Source organism: Garra rufa, chromosome 5, assembly GCF_049309525.1.
Source record: "Garra rufa chromosome 5, GarRuf1.0, whole genome shotgun sequence".
Taxonomy (NCBI): domain Eukaryota; kingdom Metazoa; phylum Chordata; class Actinopteri; order Cypriniformes; family Cyprinidae; genus Garra; species Garra rufa.
In genome coordinates, this window is record NC_133365.1 from 29,308,421 (window position 1) to 29,323,294 (window position 14,874).

The 14,874-nt window shown below is 38.5% G+C and overlaps 1 protein-coding gene across 3 annotated transcripts in view; it reads right to left on the reverse strand.

Moving 5' to 3' along the window:
* Positions 1 to 601: 601 nt before the first annotated feature.
* Positions 602 to 14,874, reverse strand: part of stard8 (StAR related lipid transfer domain containing 8) — an 81,401-nt gene continuing 67,128 nt past the window's right edge. For all 3 annotated transcript variants that reach the window (XM_073839674.1, XM_073839673.1, XM_073839675.1), the window contains 10 exons: positions 13,519 to 14,828; positions 11,614 to 11,787; positions 9,301 to 9,460; positions 9,021 to 9,219; positions 8,683 to 8,893; positions 6,922 to 7,033; positions 6,548 to 6,769; positions 4,007 to 4,224; positions 2,175 to 2,351; positions 602 to 2,069 (listed from right to left, as the gene is read on the reverse strand). In XM_073839674.1, the coding sequence (XP_073695775.1) occupies positions 1,952 to 2,069; positions 2,175 to 2,351; positions 4,007 to 4,224; positions 6,548 to 6,769; positions 6,922 to 7,033; positions 8,683 to 8,893; positions 9,021 to 9,219; positions 9,301 to 9,460; positions 11,614 to 11,787; positions 13,519 to 14,828 (2,901 nt within the window). In that variant the 3' untranslated portion in view covers positions 602 to 1,951. The remainder of the gene's footprint in view (positions 2,070 to 2,174; positions 2,352 to 4,006; positions 4,225 to 6,547; positions 6,770 to 6,921; positions 7,034 to 8,682; positions 8,894 to 9,020; positions 9,220 to 9,300; positions 9,461 to 11,613; positions 11,788 to 13,518; positions 14,829 to 14,874) is intronic.

The window sequence follows — 14,874 nt, forward strand, 5'->3', positions numbered from 1 at the left end:
GTCTCTAAAACTGTCTGCAGTTGACAGAGCCTGAAATGTCTCTATTTGACAAACTAAATTTCCTTTAAAAACCCAACCCATTGTGTTTTATATTTTTTGACCATTCCAAAAAAAAATTCACTCTCATGTAACATTAAGAGGTGCTCGGGAACTGTTGCCTGTTAGGCCATCAACACAGCATAATTGGCCAATTTTAGACACTTTAATAATTAACGAGGCAAAAATAAGGAGCACTTAATCTCCCCAGAGAAATGACAGCTCACAAGGAGTTTTCACTGCAAGAGAGCAGACTGTCAGCCCACAGACTGTGACTCAGATGCAGTAATTACTCTGTATCAATCAAACAAATTTGCAATGAATACTGTAGAACAGCAGCTTGTATAAATGGGAGTTCTCCATCACCTGCACTAAAATACATTTACAGACATGTTTGCCAACCAAACCTTTGTCCTTAGATGTCCTACAACACCTTGTGCCAGCAGGACACTGATGTCGTCTAAATGGATTACTGCACACCGTAAGACACCTGTTAGCTGAATTAAATTCTGTTTGCAGGCTTAACACCTTGGTCTGTATAAAAGGAAAACAGAAACACTGAAACTTTGTTTGGAAAAGCTCCTTTATTCTAATTGCACCGGAAGCTAAATTGGCACGATACACAGAGTATGACTGACAATAAAAGAATCAAATCAACATTAGAAAACAACACCTGTGTTTAACACTGAATTATCATTTAAAAAAAGACTATGAGTAAATGGACCACACTTCTGTACATTACAAAAAGCACATATAACCACATTGTGGCACTTGAACCATTTCACTATGAGGCAGAATGCTTAAAACAACATACATGCAGTTATACTTTAAAATAAATAAAATACTGATATTACATAATGCCCTGGTGAAACAGAACAGATTTAATGACAAATATAAGACAAAAGACAAACAAGTTTCTCTTTAGTTGCTCAAAGGCACTTAAGGACAATTAAGAACTGTAATAAGAAAAAGAATCATCGAATTGTATCGCAAAAATTATCTTTAGCTTTAGAGAAGACAAGTAAAAAGCTGTATTAAAGTCTCTTGAATATCATTGCCATGGATTCCATGCAGACCTTAAGTTATTAAAACTTCACAAATGAAGTTTGCCACATGCAAATGGCTGACGCAAATAAATAAAAAGAGGGAGGGGGGGTAGTAGAAAAAGAAGAAAGGGATTGAGGTCACAAATACAACTGATGTAGAAAATTGTCAGACTGATTCAATTTGGCCTGCATATATTAGATTATCATACACTGTTATCAGTGGAGAGGGTGTCATATTTGCTCAACAGCACCACAGAGTCTCTATATGAGTCTGTCTGATGATGTACAGAATGCGAAGAACACAGGGAGCTCATGACAACAGAACCCGAATCCTATGATGTTTGGTGATTGTCTGTTTCTTTTTGCCAGCTGGTGTTTATCAGTGCCACATGGCAAAATTCCTGTGCAAGTAAAAGCGCAAACCTGTTTATATTTACCCTGAGAATGAAAGAGTTGTCTGACAGACCACACCGGATTATTAGACAAAGAATTTAAGGCGTAACAGATGTCTATCGAGACACACTGCTCAACACAAACAGATATAAACACTCTCACAAACAAAACACACATACAAGATTAGACGCAACATCAACAGTATGATTGTGAGCTCAAGCTTTTTCACATTAATCATCCATGGCTTTTAAAACCACAACGGGTTTGTTTTTTTGCATAGTCCAACTACTATTCTACACAGTACTGTCATCTTCTTTAATTCATTCATTCACTCATTTATTCATTCATTACCGAACTCATTAATAAGCCAGTTTGCAACATTCTCTACCATTCCTACTTTTCCACCTTCTGACTTCATGGCATAATTTTCATTCTTTCTCATACAAAATAGTCTTAGATTTAACCCTGAAGTGGGTTCAGAGTTTGGTCTCAGGTCCTCGTGCTGACAGAACAGGGAAAGAACTGCGTATTCTTGCGATCTCCATTGCACACAGATGACCGAACACTTTGTTATACCAATCGGGAGAGCGCCCCCTGTGGGATATAAACACAAAAGGTTAAAATTAACAACAGACCTTAACATAAGCCTGCTATTTTTGTTCAATGTTCTTGAGTGATGTAGCAGCCTGTGTGTCTTACCGTAGATCAGCTCTGCAGTAATGTATGAGGCGGGACCGTCCCATTCCACATGGCTCAATAAAGGTGCGTGATGTCAAAAGCACGGCTCGTAATCCTGCCTCCAGCTGGACGTTATCATGATCCACAGAGGAGGACACAAGAACACACACCCCTTTTGGAAGATCACTACACCAACGTCTGCAACACAAAATGTTACATTTAGATCAGGTTAGGGCCCACTAGTACCTCATTTTCCACCTGGATAGTTCACGCTCTGGAGCCAGACCCCATTCTCGGCCAGGAGAACTGGAGCTGCATGTTTCCACAGAGTTGAGAAACACATTTTGACACAGCACTGCTGTGTGTTGTTTACCTGACTATAACTAGTCAGAAAGCAAACTGCATGTCTCATGAGCGATTCTAGTTTACCGACAGCTTTCATAACTGCTGGCAATCTGTTCAGTCCTTGCTGGAGAGATATTGAAACTCAAACTGCTGATTCAATCGCTCCCTTGCATGCCAGGTCTTACTTTCGCACAGTGGCGCAGTACAAATCCGCACCCCCCTGGGATATGGCCCAGAACCCCCTTTTCATGCAGTGGAACTGTTGAAGAATTGGCAAACCGCTATAGGCAGCCTCTGCAAACTTTCAAGTGGGTCTCATGATGACAAATAACTTAATTTGATGTTAATGTTTAAATTATTACTAATACAATCGAGCCTTGAATCAAATATTATGTTACACATATATTAATATAGTAAAACGAAATAATAATGTCCCCTTCATTAACTTTAATTGAAGGGCATACAGTTCTGAAATCACAAAATTAATTTGTGGTTCATTTATTCATATCAGTACTCTAAGTTTCTGTTTTCAGTTTTAATACAAACCACTTTTCCATAATTACAGTAGAAATACCTAAAATAGCCTCTAAACAAACACTAGATAGCATTTGAATATTGCTGGGTAATGAGGAGCCTTAAATATATATTTTATAAACATACATATATAGTAAACACATACATATAGAAGCCCGTTTCCACCACAAAAAAAGGGGGTTTGTTTTATTGTGACTTCTCACAATTTTTACTTTTTCTCAGAATTGCATGACACAAACTCATATTTTTGACTTTTTTTCTCAGAATTGTGAGTCAAAAATTGCGAGATGTAAACTACGTTTTTTACTCGCAAATGTGAGTTTGTTTCTCAAAATTCTTTTTTCTCACAATTTTGACTTTTTTTCTCAGAATTGTGATATAGAAACTTGGAATTGTGAGTTATAAAGTCACAATTCTGAGGAAAAAAGTCAGAATTGTGAGTTTATATCTCGCAATTCTGACATTATTTTTTAGAATTGCAACTTTGTTTCTCAAAATTGCGAGTCTGTCTCGCTAATCTGACTTTAATAACATAATTGCCAGTTGATATTTTGCAATTTTGAGAAAAAAGTCAATTTGTGAATTTATGAATGTGAATTTATCTCACAATTTAGAATTTATAACTCTCAATTGCAAGTTTATATCATGCAGTTCGGAACTTTATAACAATTGGGAGTTTATATCACAATTTTGAGAAAAAAAAAGTCAGAATTGCGAGTTGGGATCTCACAGTTCTGAGGAAAAAGTTGTGACCTTTTTCAAGCAGATTCTTATGTGATCCTATTAATGTTCTAAATCAATCAACATTTATTTATACAGTGTGAACCAAAGTGCGACCAAACGAGGCAATAATTTGAATTCAAAAACCTGTCCATTCGAGGTTTTTCAGCTAGGGTTCTCATTTTGTTAGTTATTGATGTGGCAAAAAAAAACAAAAAAAAAACTGATCATACTAGTTTCTCCCAGCAACATACCTGAGCACTATGAAGTTTCTACGAGGATGTGGAGCCATGCTGTCTGTGATGTAATGGAAAACCTCTGTGTTGTTTTCCAAAGTCTCAATGACTCGACTGTGCAGAAGGTCTTCATCCCACAGGTGGCGCTCTCGCAGAACACGCTGCAGCACCACAGCCGGCGGGGCCTCCATCTCTACCGTAACGCGCCATAGACGCATCGGGTGCCCGTCTCCTACCTGCAAACAAACAAGCATGAAATGGTAAGTGTAATGCCAAAAATAGAATCATAAAAGTGTTACACATGATAATGCAGATGGCTTTGAAACTTTTGGAAATAGTGGAAAATGATGAGCTGATCAGACGAGCATATCTGCATGTCTCACAGTGGACCACCACAATGAGATCCATTTAATGATCTTCAGATTGAATCTAAGAGAGACCATTTCAGCAGGTGATCTGATGGAAGATGGTCTAAGCCCTGGTTTGTGCCAACAGTTCCTGGGCGTCTGATATTTTCAGGTTAAATCTAAGGGGAGACAGAGCAGACTGCCACATGCATTAAAATCTCATTCCCCTGAGTGTAAGTGACAAGAGACAAGTAGAGTACATCTGTCTACTACACTTCAGGTACACTTCAGACTCACTTGACAGATAGTAACTGGCCAACTGTCTGACAAACAGGGACAAAACAAATGCACTCTGCTTTCTGACTCAATCCGACTCAAAATTCAGTCCATTTGGAGTTCATTGCCTTTTAAAAGCCACATACTTTACAAAAAACTAGGTGGATATAAAATAGGTTATTTTTGTTAAACACAAGTCTATGTGTTTCCAAAAACAGTAGGCTATCCCCTGCGGCCTTATTTGTGTCTCCACTGAAATTTGATGAATCAGGTAATTACACAAATAAACATCTTTTCTTGTTTTTTCTGACACAATTTGTCATGAATCAGTGGGTAGGACTGGGAATCTTTCCCTAGAGCTCATAAACACTGGAATTATCAGAATGGTTTGGTATCAGCAAGATGGTAAAAAACAGCAGGGTTTGAAAACCATTATGTAATATAATAATATAAAAATTTTATTAGCTTTTGCTGTTCTGCAAAGTTTTATTCTTCAAAAGTGTTACTATAATCTGCCCTAAAACCATATAAGTAAACTGTAAATAACATTCACAGTGAAAACTTAAGAAAGCTTATTAACAACACCACCTATACAAATGTGTGATGGATGTGTTTTATTAAGAACTCAGACATCTGAGGTAAACTCTGAATGTCCATTAGAAAAGCCAAAACCTATTAAGTGAATTCTGAACCATTACTGTCTTGTAGTGTATAGTTTTGCACGCTTGTCAAAATAAAAATAGCCGAACCTCACAAACAACATTCACATCAAAAGCAATTAAGACCTTAATACGTTGTTTGGGAGAAAAAGAGAGGCTGGCATGCATGGCGGCTGAGGGAATTAAACTGAATACCTTCAAAGAATTTTTAACAGAAATCAAGACCAAATATATTTTTTTACAGGTGTCTTTAACCATGCATTTTCATCAAAGCACAGAAGATTCTTCATGCTTGTTTCTCAGATCCCTTCTGGCAAACTGTAGCGGAGATGTCATATGACTTTTTCCTCTGCCAGTGCCACTCTAAAGCTGTGACTGATGAAGTACTGTGGAAACCAAGCCACAGTACCAGCTACTGAAACCTGTAACCTTCATGCACAGCCCCTGTGTTGAGGACAGCCTGCCGTAGGTAGATTTACAGCTGTGCCACACTCTTTTCCATTTCTTAATGTCTAAATTGATTTAACCACACTCCGATGGCTATTCAGTGACTTGGAAATGAGCTTGTATCCATCCTAGCCTCATGTTTTTCCATTCCTCTTTCACAGAGTTGCTGAGAGTGCTCCTTTTTTTCTTCACGGTCCAAATACTGCCACAATATTGACTCACCAAAGGGTTGCAGAAGTGCATTTATACTACAATCAGCTGAAATCCCTTGGGATTTTTTGTTATACATAATTATTTTGATCACTTTTTTTTTATAAAGGTCTAATTAAAGAGTATTTCTCTACTGCAAAACCTTTTTTTAAGTCTACTGTGAATCAATGCTGTTACAGCAAACCCTGCAATCGTCCAAGAGGTATGAATACTGATTTCCTCTAAAGGATCTCAATATTAGAAATGAGCATCCAAAGTCGGCTTTCACGTCAGCAGCGCCACAGGCATGCATCATGGTACTCACGTAAACGCGTGTCGTAGACTGACACAGAAGTGAATAATTTGTTAAATAATTTTTTTTTTCTTTGCACATAAAAATCATTCTCGTAGCTTCATAAACTTACAGTTGAACCACTGATGTCACATGGACTATTTTATCGATGTTCTTACTACCTTTCTGGGCTTTGAAAGCTTTAGTTGCATTGTTGAATATGCAGGGTCAGAAAGCACTCAGATTTAATCAAAAATACCTTAATTTGTGTTCCAAAGATGAATGAAAGTCTTATAGGTTTAGAACGACATGAGGGTGAGACTTCCGAGAGTGCTGTATGTATCGCTACCTTTTTATAAGCCAGCTCAGTGTTGTCGGGTCCGTGGGCATGGTGCCAGCCTTTACTCCGCTCAGATGCCTCTCTGAGAAGACACTGGATGTTGTCTTCTAAGTACGCCCGATAATCCACAGGCTCGCCCAGGGCATTCACCCCGAGCCCGTGCAGAGGCAGCGGCTGAGCATCAGCAGCCACATAAGAATTCCTAGACTGAAGCATCATTTCATGTGGGATCTGCAAAAAGAAACAGTGACAGGAAGCTGATCAGTGCAAAAATGAGCTGCACCCTGTTCCGACAAATCAATCCTGCCACTGCTAATTCATACAAGATGACTTAAATGTGCATGACATCAGAACTCAAACATCAGAAATTAAAAAGTGGTTACCTGGAATAGCTTCTTGCATTCCGTGATCATGTGACTAAGGCAGTGTGTGGCAGCCATGTTCTCACTCAGGTCCTTGTGGTCTGGTTTGGGTCCTCCTTTCTTGCTCATGAGCCTGTAACAAAAACAGTAAGAGAAAAGCTGACAAGAAAACAGGCAAAATGTGTTCCATAAGAGATCAAAAAGCATTCGAAAAGTTTCCTTTGACTTATGTTAAAGAGCAGGTCAAATGGTTTTTTAATGTGTCGTAATATTGTGATGTAGTCCCCTACAACAGGTTCAAATGCATCTAAGGTCAGAAAACATTGTAGACTATACATCTCAGACTATACATTTATACATAGAGTCATCTGTCAATGATTTCAAAACGATTTGTTCTAACCAGCTTTGAGCATAATGTCTGTAAACCCCTTCCTTCCATAAGCCTACTCTGCTCTGATTGGTCCGCTGGCCAAGCCTGCTATAATTGGCACTGAGAGAAGTACTCGAGCAAGTTAGCAAACGCTGCCATCTGTGTTGCAGAGTCAGCGGTTGCTTTTGATTTCCGCATGTTGAAGCAACCCCAATAAGGTCATATATAGCTTCTGGAATGCAAATTTACCAGGGGAACCCTGACATAAAGCATGCATTTTACACCACAGAATGCGGCTTTTAATGGGGAACCCCCTTAAAACGCGATTGGGAAAGTTTTGAGTAAAAATTGTATGGGTTTTCTTGTGAAAACCTGGCAACCCAGATGCACCTTTACTTAAAACATTAATATAGTGCTCCAAATCATTCTTAAAATAGTGACATAAAACATTTTGCGTAGCACTTATGCAGGCGAATTGCACCCACAGCTAAAGTTTAGCTGCTAAACTGTAAACACAACAAAACAATAACGGTGGATACATCAGCAGAGTGCCAACATGACTAACTGATGAAACAACACAGTTTGTAAACCAAAACATGTCTAAGTTACATTTTTTATTATTAAATGAAGTAATTAGAACAACGACAGTCTACATTTATTGAAATATTCGTATTAAATAGTGGGTTCACAGTAAATTATTAGAACTATTTCAGTAAAACAGTATTGTGGTTTACCTGGAAACCTAAAGCTGCACTAGGTATACATCACATAATACATAGCACAATAGATATTTTGAGCACTCACTTAAAATATACACATAACGCATCAATCATACCTACAGGTTGTGTTTCGGAGATGCTTGTTAGTCCAAATAAAGATGGATTAAGATTAGAAGCCAAAGAAGATAAAAGCCAAGATTAGAGAAGCAGTCCTCGGTAAAATGACGAGCACACAACAAAAGGTTTGAGTTGTATTGCTGTGGTATTGTGGAAAAAAATTAATTTTAATTCTGATTCTTCACATCATCTTTTTGCAATGAAAGCAAAACAAACTTGCTTTCTCAGTGCAGAAAACAGTGTTTTCTTGACATGATGTAAACACACTAACTTGTGGAAGTGTTTGTGGGCAGGTCAGACCCAGAGAAGTAGATCGGTAACAGGCAGAAAGAAAAAAAAAAAAGGGGACTCATTAAGGCGATTCTGAGTCGACTCTTTCTTTTAAGAGATAATATCTTTATGTATAATGAACTTTTTGAGTAACAACTTCGCAGACTGTTTACACTGAAGGATAGTTACCTTACAAACTGAAAAAAATATAGTTTTCTTCACCCATATGACCTGCTCTTTAAGTCACTTTTCTCGTAGGGACCTTGGCTGGTCCCCCAATGAAGGCAAAACTTGCCCCACACACACCTTGGTGAAGCTCCATCTTTCTTGGAGGCATTCAGGTGCAGTATGGAGGGTGCAAGACAGACAGCCAGACTCTCCGCAGTCATCTGGTTTTCCTGTGCAGATGCAATGTCACTGAGGAAATAGAGCAACGTCTGTAGAACCTCTCTGTTCTCATCCGGCAGCAGGATCACGGCCGCCTGCACAGCCTGTAAGCGCTGCTCTGCTGGAACGACTACACACATACACACACCGGGGAGTGAGCTGTAGAGCTGATTGAAGCAATGATGCATTTGGCACATAAAAAATGTGAACTTGCGAAAATTAAAAAAAATGTGTGAGGCTGTGTGTGTGTCACTTACACTGGTACACATGTAGAAAAGTGTCTGTAAGTTTGGAGGTGAGCACGGGTTCAGGCAGATCTCTAAAGTACTGTTTAATCAGGTCAGCCACATCGTAAGCTGATTGGCCCTGGTAGGTCACATGATCGGGGGAATTCTCGTTGAGCTGCCTGAGGGCCTGGATTCGAGACTTAACCCCCGATTTCCGAAATATTCCCACCTGTAGAGGAGATTAAAGATAAGAAACAGAAGGAAAAAAAAAAAACTGTGGATGTGTGCGTGTTTTTGCTTACATACAGACCTTTTCTAGACACTGGCTGCGTAAGTATCTCATCGCCTGCTGGATGCTCTGAGGCAGAGGCTGACCGGTTCGCTGGACGTTTACGATTGGTGGAACTCCAAACACGTGTTTATCTTTGTAATCTGGAACTTTGGAACGCTTCATAAACTTTGGAACCACCCTGACCAATGACAGAGAGAAAAAAAAACATTTATTATAAAAGTATATACTGATATACAAATTTATACAACAGTTCTTTCTGGTCTTCAAATCTGATTGGCTGATAGGAGTGCTATATTAGAGCAAAATCAGAACTCCAACAGCCATTTCAAAGTTTGGAATCGTATCACTGTCATGGTGGACGCCCAAATCCAGTATCATTTTATTAATTTTACCGTTTTAGTGTCACAGAATGTAGTTTTAAGAGATTTTCAGGTGAGAATGTACTTGTTTAGATTTCAAATATGCAGTCTGTTAATACAGACAACGCCTATTTGAAAATTTGCGTCAATGTTCTCCGACATGAGAGCTCTGGATCTTTTGGAATTTACCGCTGGCTCTGATGTCTCTAGTGGTTAAACATGAGATATAATTCATTTTTGGTAAATCTAACGGGCAGTGTTTTTGTTCCAGAGCAAATTGTTTTGGCAAAATCTTATCATTTAATGCTGTATATCAGAGCACTGTCTTTGTACGTTTGACTGAATTAATAAATAATATTTTATTAAAAAAAAATAATGTAGTATTTAAAAGTGTTCAGTATTGAGAAAGGTTTTTTGTTCGTGATGGTAATTTAGTTACATTGTTCCGCCGTTAGATGGCGATAAGAGACTGTTTTTTGAGTCAGTAGTAAGGACTTTTATACTGAAAAATAAACACATTAGAAACAAAAGTTATTTTTAGTTTCAACAACAGCATGCAGCTAACAAATGCACTGAGCAGCATAGATCATCAGAAATCACGCTTAACAGATGATATTAAGGATATTAATGTTTCGACAAAGACAACGCTTTCATCAATGGACATTTAAACTAATGTTTTATTGTGAATATGAAGAATGAATGCTGCATCAGATGCAGGCAATCACGATCGCTCAGACCATCTTTCTCTCATAAAACTCCACATAATACAGTGAGCTTTTAATACAGTAATAAAACAAGTTCTCAATAAAGCAATTCAACGTTCTTTCGTTGCTAGTTCTAAAGTGAAGCTTTCGAATTAGTAACAGAGGCTTGGGTTCAGTTGTTTAACTGTCAAACTGAGAAAAGAGGGCTTTTAAAGACACTCCATTGTTGTTTCTTAAGTATTTACACACTTGTGTCATCGAACTGTTGTATAAATGCAATATTACACTCGTAGACATGAGATATGGTTGTATATCGGCACGCTGTGATATTCGTGCCTATGGCCGAATCACAGCAGTGCAGATATACAGCTATATTTAACGTCTACGAGTGAGATATTGCTCATATATTCATGTGTAAATGAGATTTAAAAAAGCACAATATTACAAAAATCCAATATATGGATGTCCAGAAGAAAACTGCAAGGTCATATCATTGCAAGATAAACTCAAAAATCACAGCAGCAGGATGTATTGAGTGAGCAAGTATGGAATTGCAGTATGTATAAACCCTGTGAAAATTGGATCTGTCTGCTGCCTATGACCAAGATGCCGGCCTTTGACTGTGGGATGTGTGGGAATGGACGAAAGAGGAAAGATAATGCCTCCTCAGTCACCAGTGCAGAATGAAATGAATCATCTTTCAGATCTGCGAGCCATGACAGTGTCTGATAGACCTATAAGCTTCTCATCAGAAGTCCTTTCCTGCAGCTGAAGTTTAAAATGGACAAATGCAAAAATTATAAACCAATTTACATACGTTTCTGCAATGCCAAACAGAAAATTACTGGAGAAGGGAAGAGTGTGTGTGTGTGTGTGTGTTTGTGTGTGTACATAAATAGAACTGTAATTCTAGCCCTGTTGGCAGAGGTAGATATGGAATGTAATTTTCATAAGCAATAAAAAGCCAGTGGGGAACAGATAGAGAGAGAGACAGAAGGATGCTGTCATTAACCGCATCTGTTAGAGCTGTTTTACTCAACTGATTGTGCCATTAAAAAACACTTTTGGCAGAAATGAGATTTCCCGCCTCAGACATAAGAGAGCATTAATGCCACAACTGACCTCATGAGTCAGAGAATGTGTCCACCACATCAATGTGTGTACACAATCACACTCATTTTTTAGAAGGGGAACATGCCTTGAGCTGCAATCTTGCGGGTTATTTAGAAATTGTGTGAGTATGTGTGAATGAGAATAAGCTTTCTCACCAGTTCCATCCGTGTTTGCTGGTGTCGGTGTGTTTCTCCAGAATGGCGGTCAGTCGTAAAAGGCTGAATTTCTGCAGCAGATTGAGCTGGGCAGCTGACTGCCTGTTGATTTCTAAAGACGCAGAGGTCACGCTCGGACGATGAGAGTTCTGGAAACTGTGCCAGCGCAACTTCCTGAGGATGGAGAAATGGATGGAACAAACAAGAGTGAGAAAAATGACAACTATAACAGGATAAACAGATGGATATAAATATAAAAGCAGGCATATTCACTCTCTTGGATGTCAGGGACAGATGTAAATGTCTTGAAAAAAAGTTTATATAAACTTTATATAACAAAATACCTCAAGTGAACGATACCCTGAGCTGTAAAAATGTACTTGATTCTCATTTAATTTTAAGAAAGTAAATTTTCTTAAGAAATAAAACTGCAATGTGCTGATCCCTGTGTTAAAATGTAAATTTTTCAACTATTTTAACCATATAACTGAGATTTATAGTTAAAAAAAAAATGCCAGTAGGGTAATTGTAATTACAAAAATATATACACTGCCGTTCAAAAGTTTGAGATCAGTAAGAGTTTTAATGTTTTTTAAATAAGCATTTTCTGCTCTTTAAGGCTGCGTTTATTTGACTAAAAATATAGAAAAAAACTGTAATATTGTGAAATATTATTGCAATTTAAAATAGTGGTTTTCTATTTTAACATACTTTAAAAGAGAATTTATTCCTGTGATGCAAAGCTGAATTTTCAGCATCATTACTCCAGTCTTCAGTGTCAAATGATCCATCAGAAATCATTTTAATGTCCTAATTTATCATCATCAGTTGTGCTCATTAATATTTTTTTGGAACCCGTGATACTTTTTTCAGGATTCGTTTATGAATAAAACGTTAAAAAGAACAGCATTTATTTAAAATGGAAATCTTTTGTTACAATTTAGACTACTGTTCAAAGTTTGGGGTCAGTACATTTATTCTTTCTTTCTTTCTTTCAAAGAAATTAAAACTTTTATTCAGAAAGGATGTGTTAAATTGGTAAAAAGTGGTTAGAATGTTAGAAAATATTTTTAAATAAATGCTGTTCTTTTTAACTTTTTACTCCTCAAAGAATACTGAAAAAAGTATCAAAGGTTCCAAAAAAATATTACGCAGTACAACTGTTTCTGAGATTGATAATAAATTAGCATATTAGAATAATTTCTTAAGGATCGTGTGACACTTCAAACTGGAGTAATGGCTAATGAAATTTCAGCTTTGCATCACCGAAATAAATTATATCTTAAAGAATATTAAAATAAAAAAATATTTTAAATTGCAATAATATTTCATAATATTACTTTTCTAATTTTAATCAAATAAATAGAACTTTGATGAGCATAAGACACTTCCTTAAAAAAAAAAAAAAAAAACATAAAATCTTACTGATCCCAAACTTTTGAACAGCAGTGAATATACAGTAATATTACCTTATTATCTTGCAGAATTTTGCTTTATAAAGTAATTAAGAACTCGTCATTTAAAAATGTTTAGATACTTTAATTGGAAAACAACACTTAAGACAAAAATCCTGACACAGAACAGTGAACAGATTTGGTGCACCCCAGGGTTTCACTCTAGGTCCTTTAATCTTCATCAGTGTTGAGTTTGCATGAAGTGGAATTATGTTTTTATTATGGAAAAAAAGTAAATCCCAGACACAGATGAGCTGCAAGTAAGCTTTCCAGGTACACACAGCTGTCACCGTCTCCAGACAGTTTACCAAAAGACAAATTGATTCTCTCTCTTGATCACATTCTTTCACAGCACTAGAAACCTCTTGTCTGGATAAGTGCTAACTGCACTCACAAGTGTGGACAGCTCAGAATTTCCTGTCTATAAACTCTAACCATCAGTTTTACTCACCTGCTGGGTCGTGTGAGTGATGCCCCCACCCCTGAGTCCCTCCTCTCTCGCATTCCTCCTTCTCCTTCCCCTTCATTCACAGAGTTTCCTGGACTATCATAATCGCTCACTGTCGTCCCAACATCCGACATGGATTGCTCATCATAGTTTAGACTGCTGGGTAATGTCGTGTCCGCTGTGGATTCAGTCTCTGCGTTCGACTGGTCCTGCGGTTGAATGCCGAGTGACCGCGACCATTCATCAATGTTGTGCTGTAGCCCATGTACGTGCTGAAGAATGTCATCCAGATGCTGGAAGGCTTTCTCTTTTCCAGGATCGAAAATGTCACATGGACTGCCTGGTGTCTCTGGAACATTGTCGTAAATGCTTCCAATTGAGCTTAGAGAGTTTCTCCTTCTCCCAAAACCTGAGAGAAAGTCTTGCGACCCACTGCGACTAATGCTTCCATCCAAGGACAGGTCTCCATCTTCTCCTGCCCAGTCAATATGGTCAGGACTTTGAGAAACAGAAAGCGGACAGAGACTTTCGATAGAGAGAGACTTAGGGAAAGTTCCAGGCTTGTGGTCAAAGGGAAGGTGGACCACACGATCCTCTTTCCTCTGAAAGTTGTTTTGATTGGTTAACTTGGGCTTCTCCCAAGTTAACTGGTAGTCTTCCAGGTAAAGACAAGCTCTGTGAGGCTTTTGCAGAGTGGCTTTCTGGCTAACGTTACTGCGGCATATTGTATGTGACCGCCATGCCACATCTTTGGCAATTCTGCACTTAGTTGTGGTTTGTCCAGGCAAACTTGCATCAGACGTACAGTGCAGACTTGAGGGTGGCTGGTGTTGAGTTACCGTTGAAATGCTTCTTGGGATCTCTCTCTCGCAATCCCGCTTCTTTATTGAATCTTTTCTCCGTAGAAATGATCTAGAAGGACGCTTTGGCTTCTCTCTTACGGACGGCAAGGAAGATGAGGATCCAGTGTCATCGTTCTCATCTTGGCCAGTTGAGACACAAACTGACGATGCACCCTCACCCACTGTGACGTCACTGAAAGCTGCAACCTCTGGAGAAGTTGTTTCCCGGGCACTGTCTAAGCTCAAGCTGCTAGCACTGAGGTCGGAGGTCAGCGAGGTGACTTCTAGGAGACTAATGTCACTCAGCACACTATCGCTACTCCCAGAGGGTCGTAAGGTCGTGGCACGGTTGCCAGAAGGGACAGGGGTCGGCGAGAGAGTGCGGAGACGAGACCAAGTTTTACTCTCACGCTGAAAGGCCCAGCGAGAGCTAAGGGCGCAAGCATCATCCTCTTCTGAGTCCTCACTCTGCTGATGGTAATACAAACACGTACACTTAGATAATGAAAAACTTTTT